Source organism: Xenopus tropicalis, chromosome 4, assembly GCF_000004195.4.
Source record: "Xenopus tropicalis strain Nigerian chromosome 4, UCB_Xtro_10.0, whole genome shotgun sequence".
Lineage (NCBI taxonomy): Eukaryota > Metazoa > Chordata > Amphibia > Anura > Pipidae > Xenopus > Xenopus tropicalis.
The window spans coordinates 30,055,516-30,077,939 of NC_030680.2; the positions used below are offsets into that span (position 1 = coordinate 30,055,516).

The 22,424-nt window shown below is 38.3% G+C and overlaps 1 protein-coding gene across 3 annotated transcripts in view; it reads right to left on the bottom strand.

The window, feature by feature from the left end:
* LOC108647333 (mucin-2-like) overlaps window positions 1-22,424 on the bottom strand; it is a 70,381-nt gene continuing 47,957 nt past the window's right edge. Inside the window, exons 46-74 of one of the 3 annotated variants that reach the window (XM_031900597.1) lie at window positions 21,536-21,634; window positions 20,705-20,824; window positions 20,400-20,501; window positions 20,067-20,186; window positions 19,762-19,863; window positions 19,052-19,171; window positions 18,737-18,838; window positions 13,975-14,094; window positions 13,268-13,366; window positions 12,626-12,745; window positions 12,311-12,412; window positions 11,521-11,640; window positions 11,206-11,307; window positions 10,402-10,521; window positions 9,695-9,793; window positions 9,053-9,172; window positions 8,738-8,839; window positions 8,235-8,351; window positions 5,311-5,409; window positions 4,742-4,861; window positions 4,143-4,241; window positions 3,674-3,793; window positions 2,952-3,050; window positions 2,316-2,435; window positions 2,001-2,102; window positions 1,690-1,809; window positions 968-1,066; window positions 325-444; window positions 1-111 (exon numbers count right to left, since the gene is read on the bottom strand). In XM_031900597.1, the coding sequence (XP_031756457.1) occupies window positions 25-111; window positions 325-444; window positions 968-1,066; window positions 1,690-1,809; window positions 2,001-2,102; window positions 2,316-2,435; window positions 2,952-3,050; window positions 3,674-3,793; window positions 4,143-4,241; window positions 4,742-4,861; window positions 5,311-5,409; window positions 8,235-8,351; window positions 8,738-8,839; window positions 9,053-9,172; window positions 9,695-9,793; window positions 10,402-10,521; window positions 11,206-11,307; window positions 11,521-11,640; window positions 12,311-12,412; window positions 12,626-12,745; window positions 13,268-13,366; window positions 13,975-14,094; window positions 18,737-18,838; window positions 19,052-19,171; window positions 19,762-19,863; window positions 20,067-20,186; window positions 20,400-20,501; window positions 20,705-20,824; window positions 21,536-21,634 (3,171 nt within the window). In that variant the 3' untranslated portion in view covers window positions 1-24. Of the gene's footprint in view, window positions 112-324; window positions 445-967; window positions 1,067-1,374; window positions 1,477-1,689; window positions 1,810-2,000; window positions 2,103-2,315; window positions 2,436-2,951; window positions 3,051-3,347; window positions 3,461-3,673; window positions 3,794-4,142; window positions 4,242-4,741; window positions 4,862-5,310; window positions 5,410-8,234; window positions 8,352-8,737; window positions 8,840-9,052; window positions 9,173-9,694; window positions 9,794-10,401; window positions 10,522-11,205; window positions 11,308-11,520; window positions 11,641-12,310; window positions 12,413-12,625; window positions 12,746-13,267; window positions 13,367-13,974; window positions 14,095-18,736; window positions 18,839-19,051; window positions 19,172-19,761; window positions 19,864-20,066; window positions 20,187-20,399; window positions 20,502-20,704; window positions 20,825-21,535; window positions 21,635-22,424 lie in introns of those variants that run through there. The other 2 variants (XM_031900598.1, XM_031900599.1) reach the window with 2 other exon arrangements.

Genomic DNA, 22,424 nt, shown 5'->3' on the forward strand with positions numbered 1-22,424 from the left:
AGGGACCAATATGGTTAACAGTCTTTATGGATGTAAATGTCCTACAAGTGATATTTCCATAGTTACAGTTTCACAGCATTCACCATCAGCAGCTCTTTGGTATGCATATCCCTGTGACATATAAAGTACTGTGAGATATGTAATCTCTTCTATGTAATGTAAGGACTGGGAGTCTTGTTATAATACAGCCAAATCCTATGTAAGCTTCATTGAATAAATGATGGAGTCAAAGAATGAGCCACTAAAAGACTGACTTTATGAAGCATATCAAGGTGCAGCTAGGATGATTTCAAAGCCAAAATAAGCTATCAGACACATTCGTACCTGTGGGCAATCAGATTGTTCAGTAACGGCGCATTTCTCCTTCTCAGATGTAACTTGATAGTTTGGTGTACAACTATAGGTAGTGCACTTGTCATCTTCTGGAGTGTAGGTCTCACCAGGCTTAGATTTAATATTGGAAATAAGAGCATTAAGTTTAGACTAATTACCAAGTTCAGACACACATAACTAGTATTACCTTGAGTTAATAAGTACTTTTCAATGCTTTAGAATGGGAAGCTTTAGTACTCACTGCATCACACCCAGCCACTAAGTGCAGGTAAGAGGCAACAAGCAACATTCCATGTGTGTTTGTCAGTGGGATACAGTGGGTACTGTCACTATGGGATAGAATAGGTTCTGTTCACTCATGCCTTCTGGTGCCACCACATGGGAATGTATGGAATATGCCCATAATAACCCTTACATGCTACACTATTTTAAATCAATTTACAGATAACTATTCTTTTGCTGTAATTAGTATTATTAATGCCTTCATAATTTACTTTGTAATCACTACTAATAAAAGTGTTTCTCTTCTTTACATTGTGTAGGTCATTACATTTTAAAGACTACAGTGTTCTTAGTCTGTTTTCTAGAATCACATTTCTATCCATTCCTATCATAAGAAATGCAGCATTAGTACCTTAATAACTGTGGTGGAGTTGTCCTTATTGTACATGACACATGCCACAGGTACACACTTCCCACAGCATTGTCCTTCTTCTGTGACATATTTGAATCCCTGTGAAACAAAATAAAACAAAATATGATTTTGTACATTTGCGATGACCCGTTTATTTTATTTATTTAAAAACAGAAGCAGTTTCCTACGGTTGTTTCTGGCAGGGATTGTAGAGTTTCCACAGGGTATTAGTGCCACAAGATTGAAGGCAAACTTAATACTACTTTAAGTGGAAGTCTTAGATTTCATGGTGTTTATAATTTTAACACTGCTGATTGTGGAGAGAACTTGATAAATATACAAAGCTAAAGGAATAAGATACAAAGTGTCTAAAAAATGAGCATCAATATTGTGTCTGTAGGGACCAATATGGTTAACAGTCTTTACGGATGTAAATGTCCTACAAGTAATATTTCCATAGTTACAGTTTCACAGCATTCACCATCAGCAGCTCTTTGGTATGCATATCCCTGTGACATATAAAGTACTGTGAGTTATGTAATCTCTTCTATGTAATGTAAGGACTGGGAGTCTTGTTATAATACAGCCAAATCCTATGTAAGCTTCATTCAATAAATGATGGAGTCAAAGAATGAGCCACTAAAAGACTGACTTTATGAAGCATATCAAGGTGCAGCTAGGATGATTTCAAAGCCAAAAGAAGCTATCAGACACATTCGTACCTGTGGACAATCAGATTGTTCAGTAACGGCGCATTTCTCCTTCTCAGATGTCACTTGATAGTTTGGTGTACAACTATAGGTAGTGCACTTGTCATCTTCTGGAGTGTAGGTCTCACCAGGCTTAGATTTAATATTGGAAATAAAAATATTAAGCAGAAACTAATAACCAGGCTCAGACACACACACACATATATATATATATATATATATATATATACACTTTTTAAATTCTATTTTCTATGATTTATTACCTTTCCATTTTATCGTTAACATACAAGATCTTTATCCTATATAATTAGTTGGAAACATACCTGCAAGACTTTAACGGAGTTATCACTCATTTCCAGTACACACGCCACTTGTGTACAGTTTCCACAGCATTCACCATCAGCAGCTCTTTGGTATGCATATCCCTGTGACATATAAAGTACTGTGAGATATGTAATCTCTTCTATGTAATGTAAGGACTGGGAATCTTGTTATAATACAGCCAAATCCTATGTAAGCTTCATTGAATAAGTGATGGAGTCAAAGAATGAGCCACTAAAAGACTGACTTTATGAAGCATATCAAGGTGCAGCTAGGATGATTTCAAAGCCAAAAGAAGCTATCAGACACATTCGTACCTGTGGACAATCAGATTGTTCAGTAACGGCGCATTTCTCCTTCTCAGATGTCACTTGATAGTCTGGTGTACAACTATAGGTAGTGCACTTGTCATCTTCTGGAGTGTAGGTCTCACCAGGCTTAGATTTAATTTTGGAAATAAGAGCATTAAGTTAAGACTAATTACCAAGTTCAGATACACATAGTTATAAGCATTAATAAGTACTTTTCAATGCTTTAGAATGGGAAGCTTTAGTACTCACTGCATCAGACTAAACCACTAAGTGCAGGAAAGAGGCAACAAGCAACGTTCCATGTGTGTTTGTCAGTGAGATACAGTGGGTACTGTCACTATGGGATAGAATGGGTTCTGTTCACTCATGCATTCTGGTGCCACCACATGGGAATGTATGGAATATGCCCATAATAACCCTTACATGCTACACTATTTTAAATCAGTTTACAGATACCTACACTTTTGCTGTTATTAGTATTATTAATGCCGTCATAGTTTGCTTTACAATCACTAGTAATAAAACTGTTTCTCTTCTTTACATTTTGCAGGTCATTGCATTTTTAAGACTACAGTGTTCTTAGTCTGTTTCCTGAAATCACATTTCTATCCATTCCTATCATAAGAAATGCAGCATTAGTACCTTAATAACTGTGGTGGAGTTGTCCTTATTGTACATGACACATGCCACAGGTACACACTTCCCACAGCATTGTCCTTCTTCTGTGACATATTTGAATCCCTGTGGAACCAAATAAAACAAAATATGATTTTGTACATTTGCGATGACCCGTTTATTTTATTTATTTAAAAACAGAAGCAGTTTCCTACAGTTGTTTCTGGCAGGCATTGTAGAGTTTCCACAGGGTATTAGTGCCACAAGATTGAGGGCAAACTTAATACTACTTTAAGTGGAAGGCTAAGATTTCATGGTGTTTTTAATTTTAACACTGCTGATTGTGGAGAGGACTTGATAAATATACAAAGCTAAAGGAAAAAGATACAAAGTGTATAAAAAATGAGCATCAATATTGTGTCTGTAGGGACCAATATGGTTAACAGTCTTTATGGATGTAAATGTCCTACAAGTGATATTTCCATAGTTACAGTTTCACAGCATTCACCATCAGCAGCTCTTTGGTATGCATATCCCTGTGACATATAAAGTACTGTGAGATATGTAATCTCTTCTATGTAATGTAAGGACTGGGAGTCTTGTTATAATACAGCCAAATCCTATGTAAGCTTCATTGAATAAATGATGGAGTCAAAGAATGAGCCACTAAAAGACTGACTTTATGAAGCATATCAAGGTGCAGCTAGGATGATTTCAAAGTTAAAAGAAGCTATCAGACACATTCGTACCTGTGGACAATCAGATTGTTCAGTAACGGCGCATTTCTCCTTCTCAGATGTCACTTGATAGTTTGGTGTACAACTATAGGTAGTGCACTTGTCATCTTCTGGAGTGTAGGTCTCACCAGGCTTAGATTTAATATTGGAAATAAGAGCATTAAGCTGTTATGCTGCTATGGGATAGAATGGGTTCTGTTCACTCATGCATTCTGGTGCCACCACATGGGAATGTATGGAATATGCCCATAATAACCCTTACATGCTACACTATTTTAAATCAGTTTACAGATACCTACACTTTTGCTGTTATTAGTATTATTAATGCCGTCATAATTTGCTTTACAATCACTAGTAATAAAACTGTTTCTCTTCTTTACATTTTGCAGGTCATTGCATTTTAAAGACTACAGTGTTCTTAGTCTGTTTTCTGGAATCACATTTCTATCCATTCCTATCATAAGAAATGCAGCATTAGTACCTTAATAACTGTGGTTGAGTTGTCCTTATTGTACATGACACATGCCACAGGTACACACTTCCCACAGCATTGTCCTTCTTCTGTGACATATTTGAATCCCTGTGAAACAAAATAAAACAAAATATGATTTTGTACGTTTGCGATGACCTGTTTATTTTATTTATTTAAAAACAGAAGCAGTTTCCTACAGTTGTTTCTGGCAGGGATTGTAGAGTTTCCACAGGGTATTAGTGCCACAAGATTGAAGGCAAACTTAATACTACTTTAAGTTGAAGGCTAGGATGATTTTTAATTTTGACAATGCTGATTGTTGAGGGAACTTGATAAATATACAAAGCTAAAGGGAAAAGATACAAAGTGTACAAAAAAATGAGCATCAATATTGTGTCTGTAGGGCCCAATATGGTTAACAGTCTCTATGGATGTAAATGTCCTTTAAGTGATGTTTCCATGGTTACAGATTCACAGCATTCACCATCAGCAGCTCTTTGGTATGCATATCCCTGTGACATATAAAGTACTGTGAGATATGTAATCTCTTCTATGTAATGTAAGGACTGGGAGTCTTGTTATAATACAGCTATCAGACACATTCGTACCTGTGGACAATCAGATTGTTCAGTAACGGAGCATTTCTCCTTCTCAGATGTCACTTGATAGTTTGGTGTACAACTATAGGTAGTGCACTTGTCATCTTCTGGAGTGTAGGTCTCACCAGGCTTAGATTTAATATTGGAAATAAGAGCATTAAGCTGAGACTAATTACCAAGTTCAGAAACACATAACTAGTATTACTATTAGTTAATAAGGCAACAAGCAACATTCCATGTGTGTTTGTCAGTGGGATACAGTGGGTACTGTCACTATGGGATAGAATGGGTTCTGTTCACTCATGCATTCTGGTGCCACCACATGGGAATGTATGGAAAATGCCCATAATAACCCTTACATGCTACTCTATTTTAAATCAGTTTTACAGATACCTACAATTTTGCTGTTATTAGTATTATCAATACCTTCATAATTTACTTTACAATCACAAGTAATAAAACTGTTTCTAGTTTTACATTTTGCAGGTCATTGCATTTTAAAAACTGCAGTGTTCTTACTCTGTTTTCTGAAATCACATTTCTATCCATTCCTATCATAAGAAATGCAGCATTAGTACCTTAATAACTGTGGTGGAGTTGTCCTTATTGTACATGACACATGCCACAGGTACACACTTCCCACAGCATTGTCCTTCTTCTGTGACATATTTGAATCCCTGTGAAACAAAATACAATAAAATCTGATTTTGTATGTTTGTGATAACCTGTTTATTTTCTGGGTTTAAAAACAGTAGCAGTTTCCTGCCATTGTTTCTGGCAGAGATTGTACAGTTTCCATAGAGCAGTGCTGTCCAACTGGCGGCCCGTGGGCCCCTCACCTGTCTGGCTACTTCAATGGCTTACTCTTGTGTAAGCTTTAAATGGTATCAGTACTGTGATTAACTGCCCCCCCTTGCATGGTTCTCACCTCAGATTCAGGCTGTAATCCCTCTGTATTGTTTAAAAATGTTATTCTATGTGTTGTTCACACCTTTTAATCTCTGCATTGTTCACCCCCTGCAGTGTTCACACCTCAGGCTCAGACTGTAATCACCCACATTGTTCCCCTGTTCACACCTCAGACCCACAAATAATCCCTGCACATTACAAAAAGAACATATACTGAGGTGGTACTGCAATTAAAAAGTTTTTTAATATATAGTTATTGTGCAGACTGTAGGAGCAGTGTCAGCATTGTGTCACTGTATGCTACCTGTGTGTGTCATACACACAGGCAGCATAGGGCAAGCAGAGTATGGCACACACAGGCAGGGTAGGGCAGGCAGAGTATGGCACACACAGACAGGGTAGGGCAGGCAGAGTATGGTACACACAAGCAGGGTAGGGCAGGCACAGTATGGCACACACAGGCCAAGTATGGCACAAACCAGCCAAGAATGGCACACACAGTCAAAGTATGGCACACGCAGGCAGGGTAGGGAAGGCAGAGTATGGCACACACAGGCAGGGTATGGAAGGCAGGGTATGGCAGGTTTTTGCTGTACTACAACAATTAAAATGGGTATGGTCATCTGATAACACGGGTGTGGTTTCAAGTGGGTGCAGTTTCAAAAAGGGGAGTGGTCAAAACTGGCTTCCATTATTGGCCCTCCACCACGTAGGTCGGAAAAATTCCGGCCCTCGGTACCACAGAAGTTGGACAGCACTGCCATAGAGTATTAGTGCCACAAGATTGAAGGCAAATTTAATACTACTTTAAGTGGGAGGCTAAGATTTCATGGTGTTTGTACTTCTAACATTACTGATTGTGTAGAGCAGTGCTGTCCAACTGGCGGCCCTCGACCCCCCTCTGTGTGGCCCCCCACCTGTCTGGCTGCTTTGATGACTTAACTTTTTGTTAGCTTTAAATGGTATCAGTACTGAGATTAACTGGCCCCCTGAATGGTTCTCACCTCAGATTCAAAATGTTTTTCACACCTTTTAATCTCTGCATTGTTCTACCCCTGCAGTGTTCACACCTCAGGCTCAGGCTATTATCACCCACATTGTTCACATCTTCACACCTCAGACATTGTATGTACTGCCTGGCCTATGCTGCCTAGGGCAGGCAGAGTATGGCACACACAGACAGCATAGGGCAGGCAGTGTATGCACACACAGGCAGAATAGGACAGGCAGAGTATGGCACACACAGGCAGGGTAGGGCAGGCAGAGTATGGCACACACGGGCAGCATAGGACAGGCAGTGTATGGCACACACAGGCAGAATATGGCAGGCAGAGTATGGCACACACAGGCAGGGTAGGACAGGCAGAGTATGGCACACACAGGCAGCATAGGACAGGCAGAGTGCTGCCTGTGTGTGCCATACTCTGCCTGCCCTATGTTGCCTGTGGGAGGTGAACCTGGCAGGGGTTTGTTCTGGGAGTTTGTTAGCAGTTGGAAATAGCCATTTAATGGTCCCTAAAGTGTGAAATTATATGCTGGGGGTTGCTGTGCTATCCACAGGGGAGGAGGCATATGGATTTAAGGGTGTGTCTTAATATGACATAATATAATTCTTTAACATATGAACGATGGTTGATATCCCTGCAGCGACCATTGTGATAAATTGGTTGTGTTTTGAAGTGGGTGTGGTTTAAAATGGGGGAGTGGCCAAAACTGGCTTTCATTAGCGGCCCTCCACCATGTATGCGAGAGAAATTCCGGCCCTTGGCACCGCAGAAGTTGGACAGCACTGATGTAGAGGACTTAATTAATATACAAAGCTAAAGGTAAAAGATACAAAGTGTACAAAAAATAAGCATCGATATTGTGTCTGTAGGGAACAATAAGGTTAACAGTCTCTATGAATGTAAAAGCATGTGATATTCCCATAGTTACTAGGCAGAAGCCTGTACATATCTATGTTATTGGCCCATAGGATTGTGACTGTTTACTGTCACTCTTTATTATAGTGATTGGAAAGGGGTTGTTCTTTATCTTTGGCTTTTTAGCTGCTGAACCAGGTAGATGTGTTTGGGGAACCTGGTGTCAACAAGACCCGGTAAAGAGTTCTGCCCTAAAGAGACAACCCTTCTAGAGAAAGTCTGGAAACAGTCGCCTCATAGATGAGGTCTAGTTTCATAAGGAGTACATCTAGGAACATAACATAGCAAGGAGAAGCTAGAAAGAGCAGCCTTGTGCTCATCTATGGATTGATAGCACGAGGCAAAAATGAGCATTGTTAGCATTATCATTGCTTTCAGTTTGCACTTAATTAGCAAAGTATCTATCATAATTCAAGTTTAGTAATGATCATTTGGCCATAACCAATAGATGGATTATAATCAACCAGTAACAACAATTTGTTTTGACTCTCTATGTTATTCATGTTCTATTAGAGTTTGTCTCAACTTCAAAGGTGTTAAAGTTATATTTTGGCATTATTGCACTCTCTTTTTCTGGAATTATCACTTCTGAATTATATGAGTGAGATATATTCTCAATACTTTCATTTTACTAAGCAATGTGAAATTCCCACTGGGAGAACAAACTGTACCTTTTTACAATCTGCTGCATTTAATGAACAGGATTTCTTTGTTGTTTCCACTTGATAATCAGATGTACATGTATAGATGGTGCACACGTCATTTTCTGGGGTATAGGTCTCTCCAGGCTGAAATGTTAACACCATGAAAAATGGAATCAAATAGAAAGTAAATATGAAATAAAAAATGCCATTACTTATGGTTTGCTATTGTAAAATGATGATTTCTAAAAAAGGTTAATCACCCTGTAAAAATTATTAAACTGAAATTGTAGAATATCATAGTTTAGTGCTCCTTTAAACTCGCAGCTCAAGGCACTGTCCCTCACACATTGCTATTGTGCAAAATGATTCTTAAAAATATAATTGTTTGTCTGTCTGTTTTTTCCTGTAGAAGATCACAGTTTGTAATCAAAACATTGGAAATTTGTTAAAGTTATTTTTCACAGTTCATGATGAAAGTAGTCCTAGATCTGTAGTAGATCTGTATTCCGTAACATTAGTTGGAAACATACCTGCAAGACTTTAATGGAGTTATCACTCATTTTCAGTACACACTCCACTGGTGTACAGTTTCCACAGCATTCACCATCAGCAGCTCTTTGGTATGCATATCCCTGTGACATATAAAGTACTGTGAGATATGTAATCTCTTCTATGTAATGTAAGGACTGGGAGTCTTGTTATAATACAGCCAAATCCTATGTAAGCTTCATTGAATAAATGATGGAGTCAAAGAATGAGCCACTAAAAGACTGACTTTATGAAGCATATCAAGGTGCAGCTAGGATGATTTCAAAGCCAAAAGAAGCTATCAGACACATTTGTACCTGTGGGCAATCAGATTGTTCAGTAACGGAGCATTTCTCCTTCTCAGATGTAACTTGATAGTTTGGTGTACAACTATAGGTAGTGCACTTGTCATCTTCTGGAGTGTAGGTCTCACCGGGCTTAGATTTAATATTGGAAAAAAGAGCATTAAGCTGAGACTTATTACCAAGTTCAGACACACATAACTAGTATTACCATGCGTTAATAAGTCCTATTCCCTGCTTTAGAATGGAAAGCTTTAGTACTCACTGCATCACACTAACCACTAAGTGCAGGTAAGAGGCAACAAGCAACATTCCATGTGTGTTTGTCAGTGGGATACAGTGGGTACTGTCACTATGGGATAGAATGGGTTCTGTTCACTCATGCATTCTGGTGCCACCACATGGGAATGTATGGAATATGCCCATAATAACCCTTACATGCTACACTATTTTAAATCGGTTTACAGATAACTATACTTTTGCTGTAATTAGTATTATTAATGCCTTCATAATTTACTTTGTAATCACTAGTAATAAAACTGTTTCTCTTCTTCACATTGTGTAGGTCATTACATTTTAAAGACTACAGTGTTCTTAGTCTGTTTTCTAGAATCACATTTTTATCCATTCCTATCATAAGAAATGCAGCATTTGTACCTTAATAACTGTGGTGGAGTTGTCCTTATTGTACATGACACATGCCACAGGTACACACTTCCCACAGCATTGTCCTTCTTCTGTGACATATTTGAATCCCTGTGAAACAAAATAAAACAAAATATGATTTTGTACGTTTGCGATAACCCGTTTATTTTATTTATTTAAAAACAGAAGCAGTTTCCTACAATTGTTTCTGGCAGGGATTGTAGAGTTTCCACTGGGTATTAGTGCCACAAGATTGAGGGCAAACTTAATACTACTTTAAGTGGAAGGCTAAGATTTCATGGTGTTTTTAATTTTAACACTGCTGATTGTTGAGAGGACTTGATAAATATACAAAGCTAAAGGGAATAAATACAAAGTGTACAAAAAATAAGCATCAATATTGTGTCTGTAGGGCCCAATATGGTTAACAGTCTCTATGGATGTAAATGTCCTACAAGTGATGTTTCCATGGTTACAGATTCACAGCATTCACCATCAGCAGCTCTTTGGTATGCATATCCCTGTGACATATAAAGTACTGTGAGATATGTAATCTCTTCTATGTAATGTAAGGACTGGGAGTCTTGTTATAATACAGCAAAATCCTATGTAAGCTTCATTCAATAAATGATGGAATCAAAAGACTGACTTTATGAGGCATATCGAGGCATAACTAGGATGAGTTCAAAGCCAAAAGAAGCTATCAGACACATTCGTACCTTTGGACAATCAGATTGTTCAGTAACGGCGCATTTCTCCTTCTCAGATGTAACTTGATAGTTTGGTGTACAACTATAGGTAGTGCACTTGTCATCTTCTGGAGTGTAGGTCTCACCAGGCTTAGATTTAATATTGGAAATAAAAATATTAAGCTGACATTAATAATCAAGCTCAGACACACATAACTAGTACTACTATAAGTTAATAAGTACTTTTCAATGCTGTAGAATGGGATGGTTTAGTACTCACTGCATCACACTAAACCACTAAGTTCAGGTTAGAGGCAACAAGCAACGCTTCATGTGTTCCAGTGTGATGCAGGGTAGAATATCAGTTTAGTGCACCTTTAAACTCTCAGCTTGGGCTAAATGCACAGTCCCTCACACAATACTTTTTAATATTTATTAAATAGGAAAATTATTCTTAAAATAAAAAAATATTCTTGAATATTTGTTTTTGTCTGTCTGTTTTTTTTCCTGAAGATGATCACATTTTGTGATCAAAACACATTGGAAATGTTTTTTTGAAATAAGTCACTTTTGACAGTTCCTGTTGAGTGTATTCCTGTATTCCCGTATGCACACACTATATATATATATATATATATATATATATATAGCAAGACAATGAGCCGCACACACAGGGACTTTGTTAGAAAACAAAAAAATATTTAATGAAAAAGATCCAACGTTTCGAGCACCAACTGTGCTCTTCCTCAGGGACAAACCAAAAACATTGGTTACCTCTCCATTTTATCGTTAACATACAAGATCTGTATTCTATATAATTAGTTGGAAACATACCTGCAAGACTTTAATGGAGTTATCACTCATTTTCAGTACACACTTCACTTGTGTACAGTTTCCACAGCATTCACCATCAGCAGCTCTTTGGTATGCATATCCCTGTGACATATAAAGTACTGTGAGATATGTAATCTCTTCTATGTAATGTAAGGACTGGGAGTCTTGTTATAATACAGCCAAATCCTATGTAAGCTTCATTGAATAAATGATGGAATCAAAGAATGAGCCACTAAAAGACTGACTTTATGAAGCATATCAAGGTGCAGCTAGGATGATTTCAAAGTTAAAAGAAGCTATCAGACACATTCGTACCTGTGGGCAATCAGATTGTTCAGTAACGGCGCATTTCTCCTTCTCAGATGTCACTTGATAGTTTGGTGTACAACTATAGGTAGTGCACTTGTCATCTTCTGGAGTGTAGGTCTCACCAGGCTTAGATTTAATATTGGAAATAAAAATATTAAGCTGAGATTAATAACCAAGCTCAGACACACATAACTAGTACTACTATAAGTTAATAAGTACTTTTCAATGCTGTAGAATGGGATGGTTTAGTACTCACTGCATCACACTAAACCACTAAGTTCAGGTTAGAGGCAACAAGCAACGCTTCATGTGTTCCAGTGTGATGCAGGGTAGAATATCAGTTTAGTGCACCTTTAAACTCTCAGCTTGGGCTAAATGCACAGTCCCTCACACAATACTTTTTAATATTTATTAAATAGGAAAATTATTCTTAAAATTAAAAAATATTCTTGAATATTTGTTTTTGTCTGTCTGTTTTTTTTCCTGAAGATGATCACATTTTGTGATCAAAACACTTTGGAAATGTTTTTTTGAAATAAGTCACTTTTGACAGTTCCTGTTGAGTGTATTCCTGTATTCCCGTATGCACACACTATATATATATATATATAGCAAGACAATGAGCCGCACACACAGGGACTTTGTTAGAAAACAAAAAAATATTTAATGAAAAAGATCCAACGTTTCGAGCACCAACTGAGCTCTTCCTCAGGGACAAACCAAAAACATTGGTTACCTCTCCATTTTATCGTTAACATACAAGATCTGTATTCTATATAATTAGTTGGAAACATACCTGCAAGACTTTAATGGAGTTATCACTCATTTTCAGTACACACTTCACTTGTGTACAGTTTCCACAGCATTCACCATCAGCAGCTCTTTGGTATGCATATCCCTGTGACATATAAAGTACTGTGAGATATGTAATCTCTTCTATGTAATGTAAGGACTGGGAGTCTTGTTATAATACAGCCAAATCCTATGTAAGTTTCATTGAATAAATGATGGAATCAAAGAATGAGCCACTGAAACACTGACTTTATGAAGCATATCAAGGTGCAGCTAGGATGATTTCAAAGCCAAAAGAAGCTATCAGACACATTCGTACCTGTGAGCAATCAGATTGTTCAGTAACGGCGCATTTCTCCTTCTCAGATGTCACTTGATAGTTTGATGTACAACTATAGGTAGTGCACTTGTCATCTTCTGGAGTGTAGGTCTCACCAGGCTTAGATTTAATTTTGGAAATAAGAGCTTTAAGTTAAGACTAATTACCAAGTTCAGACACACATAACTAGTATTACCTTGAGTTAATAAGTACTATTCCATGCTTTAGAATGGGAAGCTTTAGTATTCACTTCATCACACTAACCACTAAGTGCAGGTAAGAGGCAACAAGCAACGTTCCATGTGTGTTTGTCAGTGGGATACAGTGGGTACTGTCACTATGGGATAGAATGGGTTCTGTTCACTCATGCATTCTGGTGCCACCACATGGGAATGTATGGAATATGCCCATAATAACCCTTACATGCTACACTATTTTAAATCAGTTTACAGATAACTATACTTTTGCTGTAATTAGTATTATTAATGCCTTCATAATTTGCTTTACAATCACTAGTAATAAAACTGTTTCTCTTCTTTACATTTTGCAGGTCATTGCATTTTAAAGACTACAGTGTTCTTAGTCTGTTTTCTAGAATCACATTTCTATCCATTCCTATCATAAGAAATGCAGCATTAGTACCTTAATAACTGTGGTGGAGTTGTCCTTATTGTACATGACACATGCCACAGGTACACACTTCCCACAGCATTGTCCTTCTTCTGTGACATATTTGAATCCCTGTGAAACAAAATAAAACAAAATATGATTTTGTACGTTTGCGATGACCCATTTATTTTATGGATTATAAAATAGAAGCAGTTTCCTACAATTGTTTCTGGCAGGGATTGTAGAGTTTCCACGGGGTATTAGTGCCACAAGATTGAGGGCAAACTTAATACTACTTTAAGTGGAAGGCTAAGATTTCATGGTGTTTTTAATTTTAACGCTGCTGATTGTTGAGAGGACTTGATAAATATACAAAGCTAAAGGGAATAAATACAAAGTGTACAAAAAATAAGCATCAATATTGTGTCTGTAGGGCCCAATATGGTTAACAGTCTCTATGGATGTAAATGTCCTACAAGTGATGTTTCCATGGTTACAGATTCACAGCATTCACCATCAGCAGCTCTTTGGTATGCATATCCCTGTGACATATAAAGTACTGTGAGATATGTAATCTCTCCTATGTAATGTAAGGACTGGGAGTCTTGTTATAATACAGCAAAATCCTATGTAAGCTTCATTCAATAAATGATGGAATCAAAAGACTGACTTTATGAGGCATATCGAGGCATAACTAGGATGAGTTCAAAGCCAAAAGAAGCTATCAGACACATTCGTACCTTTGGACAATCAGATTGTTCAGTAACGGCGCATTTCTCCTTCTCAGATGTCACTTGATAGTTTGGTGTACAACTATAGGTAGTGCACTTGTCATCTTCTGGAGTGTAGGTCTCACCAGGCTTAGATTTAATATTGGAAATAAAAATATTAAGCTGAGATTAATAACCAAGCTCAGACACACATAACTAGTACTACTATAAGTTAATAAGTACTTTTCAATGCTGTAGAATGGGATGGTTTAGTACTCACTGCATCACACTAAACCACTAAGTTCAGGTTAGAGGCAACAAGCAACGCTTCATGTGTTCCAGTGTGATGCAGGGTAGAATATCAGTTTAGTGCACCTTTAAACTCTCAGCTTGGGCTAAATGCACAGTCCCTCACACAATACTTTTTAATATTTATTAAATAGGAAAATTATTCTTAAAATAAAAAAATATTCTTGAATATTTGTTTTTGTCTGTCTGTTTTTTTTCCTGAAGATGATCACATTTTGTGATCAAAACACATTGGAAATGTTTTTTTGAAATAAGTCACTTTTGACAGTTCCTGTTGAGTGTAGTCCTGTATTCCCGTATGCACACACTATATATATATATATATATATATATATATAATGTGTATTTCAACTGCACTGTGCAGAAGTGGGTATTGTGATCAAACCAAAACAACAATTATAGAGAGCGATACCAGGGGATAAGAAACAAGTATCAAGTGCAAAGAAACAATGTATCAGATAACTTGTTACGAGTAAATACTCTGAATTGTAAGGAGTGTAAGATACAAAGTGACATAGAGAGGAGATTACAGTTAAAGCCACAGATGAGATGCAGAACACAAAAGAACCAAAGAGTATATGCAGCGGGAAAAATTATAAAAAATAAAGTTAGTAAGATAGTGAAAGCTTTGATCATCAGGGCGAGGCAGCTGGGAGTCCCTATAGCTCAAAATTCATCTCGGGGCAATAGCTATCTTAAACGGGCCTTACTAGCAAAACCAAGTCTCGTAGAGAGGATCGCTATAGGCACAAATACTGGCATGTATGCCGGCAAATAGGGTTGCATCGAGAGAGCCGCTATGGGTATTTAGGTTGGTATGTGTGCCAGCTTATAAGGTGGGGTAGAAAGGACTGCTGTGGGTACTTACACTGGTATGCGTGCAGCAATGGAGCTGGCGATCAGTGTTAAATATAGTGCCAGTGCCGGCATCGGCATTACCGTTTATTGTGTCCATTAGGACATCAAGATAAGACATGCTGATCAGCATTAATCGCTTGCGTGTCCCTGGCCATCGTGGTGTACTGGTTATTGAACACCTAGGACTTGTATAGAGTTTGAATTGCTTGAAACGATTTCTTGTACAATACTTAGTTAAGCAATTTCTTCTATAGGTTTTGTTTTGCTTTTATCCTATTTGTGTGGACATGGGTGTCTCTTTGTTCTCTCTCTCTTTCCCCTGGTTTCAGCTACTTCTTTATTTCTACCATTGTAGTATATGCATTTCTCCCTTTCCCCAAAAACCTTTTTTGCTTATCCTCCATGTAGTAATATCACGGCTGCACGCACGGGGTATGCACTGTATTCACTTACCGAGCCGTGAGCAATGTAGTATCTCAGATAGTATACCCATGTTACGAGCTGGCTATGACCTCTGTTGAGGCCTCTTTAGGTGATTGATACCCACAAGTTTGCTCCCTGGCATCATGCAGGAGTACCACAGTATGTTTCTACCCGATGGGATATAATAGGAAGGCCTGGTTGGTTTATGTCCTCCAACCGGGGGTACGAACACCACCAGTGCCAACCAGTCCCTGACTTTGGCCACCTGTTAATCTTACAGGTTCTAAACCTTTTTCCCGATACATATACATATTGAGGAAACCAGGATTATTCTGTCCAAACCCGTCCGGTCTGGCGATAACGGTTAGTTTGGTTGCATGCATATATTGCCTGTAATCACACAACTGTGATGCCAACTACCCGGAACGGGCGCAATTGATGATCGGGCTTCCGACACGTTACCCCTAATGGACACAATAAACGGTAATGCTGATGCCGGCACTGGCACTATATTTAACACTGATCGCCAGCTCCATTGCTGCACGCATACCAGTGTAAGTACCCACAGCAGTCCTTTCTACCCCACCTTATAAGCTGGCACACATACCAACCTAAATACCCATAGCGGCTCTCTCGATGCAACCCTATTTGCCGGCATACATGCCAGTATTTGTGCCTATAGCGATCCTCTCTACGAGACTTGGTTTTGCTAGTAAGGCCCGTTTAAGATAGCTATTGCCCCGAGATGAATTTTGAGCTATAGGGACTCCCAGCTGCCTCGCCCTGATGATCAAAGCTTTCACTATCTTACTAACTTTATTTTTTATAATTTTTCCCGCTGCATATACTCTTTGGTTCTTTTGTGTTCTGCATCTCATCTGTGGCTTTAACTGTAATCTCCTCTCTATGTCACTTTGTATCTTACACTCCTTACAATTCAGAGTATTTACTCGTAACAAGTTATCTGATACATTGTTTCTTTGCACTTGATACTTGTTTCTTATCCCCTGGTATCGCTCTCTATAATTGTTGTTTTGGTTTGATCACAATACCCACTTCTGCACAGTGCAGTTGAAATACACATTCTATGCTAATTAACATTTCACGCCCGATGTGTATTCGGCAGCGTGAAACTGTGACGTCACACCCCTGTGTTGTCTGTTTTTTCCCGCCAGTCAGTGTATTTAATGTTAGCTTTCACAGTGTGGTTTAACTTTGAGAAAGGCTGAGGTGTTCAGCCGAAACGTCAGTTCACTGATTTACCATTAAAAGTTTTTTATTTTTGTACTTAAGTCCTGTGAGTGCGGCTTCTTTTCCCAATTCGTGTTCATTCTAATTTTGAGGATTGCACCCAGGCCAAGCTGTGGATTATACGTGAGTGCCAGTATTTCATTTTGTTTTTGTGTTTATATATACAGGTCCTTTTAAAAAAATTAGCATATTGTGATAAAGTTCATTATTTTCTGTAATGTACTGATAAACATCAGACTTTCATATATTTTAGATTCATTACACACAACTGAAGTAGTTCAAGCCTTTTCTTGTTTTAATATTGATGATTGTGGCATACAGCTCATGAAAACCCAAAATTCCTATCTCAAAAAATTAGCATATCATGAAAAGGTTCTCTAAACGAGCTATTAACCTAATCATCTGAATCAACAAATTAACTCTAAAAACCTGCAAAAGATTCCTGAGGCTTTTAAAAACTCCCAGCCTGGTTCATTACTCAAAACCGCAATCATGGGTAAGACTGCCGACCTGACTGCTGTCCAGAAGGCCATCATTGACACCCTCAAGCAAGAGGGTAAGACACAGAAAGAAATTTCTGAACAAATAGGCTGTTCCCAGAGTGCTGTATCAAGGCACCTCAGTGGGAAGTCTGTGGGAAGGAAAAAGTGTGGCAGAAAACGCTGCACAACGAGAAGAGGTGACTGGGCCCTGAGGAAGATTGTGGAGAAGGACCGATTCCTGACCTTGGGGGACCTGCGGAAGCAGTGGACTGAGTCTGGAGTAGAAACATCCAGAGCCACCGTGTACAGGCGCGTGCAGGAAATGGGCTACAGGTGCCGCATTCCCCAGGTCAAGCCACTTTTGAACCAGAAACAGCGGCAGAAGCGCCTGACCTGGGCTACAGAGAAGCAGCACTGGACTGTTGCTCAGTGGTCCAAAGTATGTCATTCGGAAATCAAGGTGCCAGAGTCTGGAGGAAGACTGGGGAGAGGGAAATGCCAAAATGCCTGAAGTCCAGTGTCAAGTACCCACAGTCAGTGATGGTCTGGGGTGCCATGTCAGCTGCTGGTGTTGGTCCACTGTGTTTTTATCAAGGGCAGGGTCAATGCAGCTAGCTATCAGGAGATTTTGGAGCACTTCATGCTTCCATCTGCTGAAAAGCTTTATGGAGATGAAGATTTCATTTTTCAGCACGACCTGGCACCTGCTCACAGTGCCAAAACCACTGGTAAATGGTTTACTGCCCATGGTATTACTGTGCTCAATTGGCCTGCCAACTCTCCTGACCTGAACCCCATAGAGAATCTGTGGGATATTGTGAAGAGAAAGTTGAGAGACACAAGACCCAACATTCTGGATGAGCTTAAGGCCGCTATTGAAGCATCCTGGGCCTCCATAACACCTGAGCAGTGCCACAGGCTGATTGCCTCCATGCCACGCCACATTGAAGCAGTCATTTCTGCAAAAGGATTCCCGACCAAGTATTGAGTGCATAACTGAACATAATTATTTGAAGGTTGACTTTTTTTGTATTAAAAACACTTTTCTTTTATTGGGCGGGTGAAATATGCTAATTTTTTGAGATAGGAATTTTGGGTTTTCATGAGCTGTATGCCACAATCATCAATATTAAAACAAGAAAAGGCTTGAACTACTTCAGTTGTGTGTAATGAATCTAAAATATATGAAAGTCTGATGTTTATCAGTACATTACAGAAAATAATGAACTTTATCACAATATGCTAATTTTTTGAAAAGGACCTGTATATATATATAGCAAGACAATGAGCCGCACACACAGGGACTTTGTTACTTTGTTAGAAAACAAAAAAATATTTAATGAAAAAGATCCAACGTTTCGAGCACCAACTGTGCTCTTCCTCAGGGACAAACCAAAAACATTGGTTACCTCTCCATTTTATCGTTAACATACAAGATCTGTATTCTGTATTATTAGTTGGAAACATACCTGCAAGACTTTAATGGAGTTATCACTCATTTTCAGTACACACTTCACTTGTGTACAGTTTCCACAGCATTCACCATCAGCAGCTCTTTGGTATGCATATCCCTGTGACATATAAAGTACTGTGAGATATGTAATCTCTTCTATGTAATGTAAGGACTGGGAGTCTTGTTATAATACAGCCAAATCCTATGTAAGCTTCATTGAATAAATGAAGGAGTCAAAGAATGAGCCACTAAAAGACTGACTTTATGAGGCATATCAAGGTCTAACTAGGATGATTTCAAAGCCAAAAGAAGCTATCAGACACATTCGTACCTGTGGACAATCAGATTGTTCAGTAACGGCGCATTTCTCCTTCTCAGATGTCACTTGATAGTTTGATGTACAACTATAGGTAGTGCACTTGTCATCTTCTGGAGTGTAGGTCTCACCAGGCTTAGATTTAATATTGGAAATAAAAATATTAAGCTGAGACTAATAACCAAGCTCAGACACACATAATTAGTACTACTATGAGTTAATAAGTACTTTTCAATGCTTTAGAATGGGATGCTTTAGTACTCACTGCATCACACTAAACCACTAAGTGCAGGTAAGAGGCAACAAGCAACGTTCTATGTGTTCCAGTGTGATGCAGTGTAGAATATCATAGTTTAGTGCACCTTTAAACTCTCAGCTTAAGGCTACATGCACTGTCCCTCACACAATGCTTATTGATATTAGATAGGAAAATTATTCTTAAAATACAAAACTATTCTTTAAAATATAATTTTTTGTCTGTTTTTTACTGTAAAAGATCACATTTTGTGATCAAAACATTGGAAATGTTTGTTTGAAATAAGTCACTTTTGACAGTTCCAGTTGAGTGTAGTCCTGTGTTCCTGTATGCACACACTATATATATACTGTACATCTATATAGATATACACACACACTTTTTAAACTCTATGTTCTATGGTTTATTACCTCTCCATTTTATCGTTAACATACAAGATCTGTATTCCGTATAATTAGTTGAAACATACCTGCAAGACTTTAATGGAGTTATCACTCATTTTCAGTACACACGCCACTTGTGTACAATTTCCACAGCATTCACCATCAGCAGCTCTTTGGTATGCATATCCCTGTGACATATAAAGTACTGTGAGATATGTAATCTCTTCTATGTAATGTAAGGAATGGAAGTCTTTTTATAATATAACCAAATCCTATGTAAGCTTCATTGAATAAATGAAGGAGTCAAAAGAATGAGTCAATGAGCCACTAAAAGACTGACTTTATGAAGCATATCAAGGTGTCAAAAAAAAGCTATCAGACACATTCGTACCTGTGGACAATCAGATTGTTCAGTAACGGCGCATTTCTCCTTCTCAGATGTCACTTGATAGTTTGGTGTACAACTATAGGTAGTGCACTTGTCATCTTCTGGAGTGTAGGTCTCACCAGGCTTAGATTTAATATTGGAAATAAAAATATTAAGCAGAAACTAATAACCAGGCTCAGACACACACACACACACACACATATATATATATATATATATATATATATATATACATATACACACACTTTTTAAATTCTATTTTCTATGATTTATTACCTCTCCATTTTATCGTTAACATACAAGATCTGTATTCTATATAATTAGTTGGAAACATACCTGCAAGACTTTAATAGAGTTGTCACTCATTTCCAGTACACACGCCACTTGTGTACAGTTTCCACAGCATTCACCATCAGCAGCACTTTGGTATGCATATCCCTGTGACATATAAAGTACTGTGAGATATGTAATCTCTTCTATGTAATGTAAGGACTGGGAGTCTTGTTATAATACAACCAAATCCTATGTAAGCTTCATTGAATAAATAAAGGAGTCAAAAGAATGAGTCAATGAGCCACTAAAAGACTGACTTTATGAAGCATATCAAGGTGTCAAAAAGTAGCTATCAGACACATTCGTACCTGTGGGCAATCAGATTGTTCAGTAACGGCGCATTTTTCCTTCTCAGATGTCACTTGATAGTTTGGTGTACAACTATAGGTAGTGCACTTGTCATCTTCTGGAGTGTAGGTCTCACCAGGCTTAGATTTAATATTGGAAATAAGAACATTAAGCTGAGAGTGATTACAAAGTTCAGACACATATAACTAGTATTATTATAAGTTAATTGATCCCATTCCATGCTTTAGAAATAGATGCTTTAGTACCCACTAGATCACACTTAACCACTAAGTTCATGTAAGAGGCAACATGCAATGTTCCATGTGTGTTCCATGTGTAGGTTAGTGTGATGCAGTGGGTTACCGGCACTTTAAGAAAGATGCATGAATATGCATTTAAAATATTCATACTAACCTTTACATGCTGGAGCATTTTTATTTAATCAGATCTACAGAAACCGACATTTTTTATGTGATTGTTATTATTGATGACATCTTAATTTACTTTGTAATCACAAATAATATGGGTTTTTCTCTTTTTTTATTTTTCAGGTTTACAGACCACATTATTCTTATTCTCTTCCTGAATTCATATCTCTATTAGTGAGGGGCCAAATCATTTGGCAGGCATAGATTTGCGGTTAATTTACGCGTTTTGTCATTGGCGTTTTTTTGTGAAACGGGCATCAAAATTCAATGTGGAAAATTCTGTGCATGTCCAAAAAGTGTCACCCACGTGAAACCCACCGTTTCATGAATCTTTTAAAAGATTTGCAAATTTTTCGGTGAGGGACAGATCTGCTTATTACTGATCTCTATTCATTCCTATCATACAATATACAGTATTAGTACCAATAGAGTTTTGGTGGAGTTGTCGTCCATATAAATGACACATCTCACAGGTTCACATTTTCCACAGCATTGTCCTTCGTCTATGACATATTTGAATCCCTGTGGAAAAAAATACAATAAAATATGACTTGTACTCCTGTTTAGTTTCTAGAATTAAAAACTACAGCAGTTCCCTGCCATCATTTCTGGCAGGGATTATGCCTGAATTTGTGGGCTGGCTACAAAGCCCCAGGTCTACGGTGGCAATCTCCATTGGGGACTGGGTGGGAGATTTTGACACCATTTAAATCTCCTGCCCACCCTGCAGAGGAGTAATTGTGCTCGACCAGAGGAAACAGAGCCATTGGGGGAATCACAGAGCAGCAGGTTGGTGAGAAGATTCTGAGTAGAGGGGGATGGCAGGGAGGAGAGAGTAATGTTGAGTGCCGGGGGGGACTAAACATAAAACTGTTCAATAGTTCATGGATTAGAGATCTTTTTCAATTTTATGCATTTGTCAACCATTTATTTCTGCTCTCTATGTTATTCATGTGCCGACTCATGCTGATCGGTTGCCAAAGGCCACCACGCTCCAACCCCTTCCTGCCTTATCCCCCCCCCCCGTGATAATAACTATGAGTGGGTTGAGGGAATTGGTTAGGAGCAGCAACACAAGTATTACTGAACTGGAGGGCCTGATCTACATGTAGGCAGACAAGAGGTACTTGCCTAGCGCCCCCCAAGCATTGCACCTTTGGCACATGCCTTTTCTGCCTAACCCTAGTTCCGGCCCTGGTTATATATGTTATATTGGAGTTTGGACGGACTTTAAAAGTGTTATAGTACTTTGACATTCATGTACTTTTACTCTAAGCAAATGCTTTAATTTTAATAAGCAATTTATAATTGT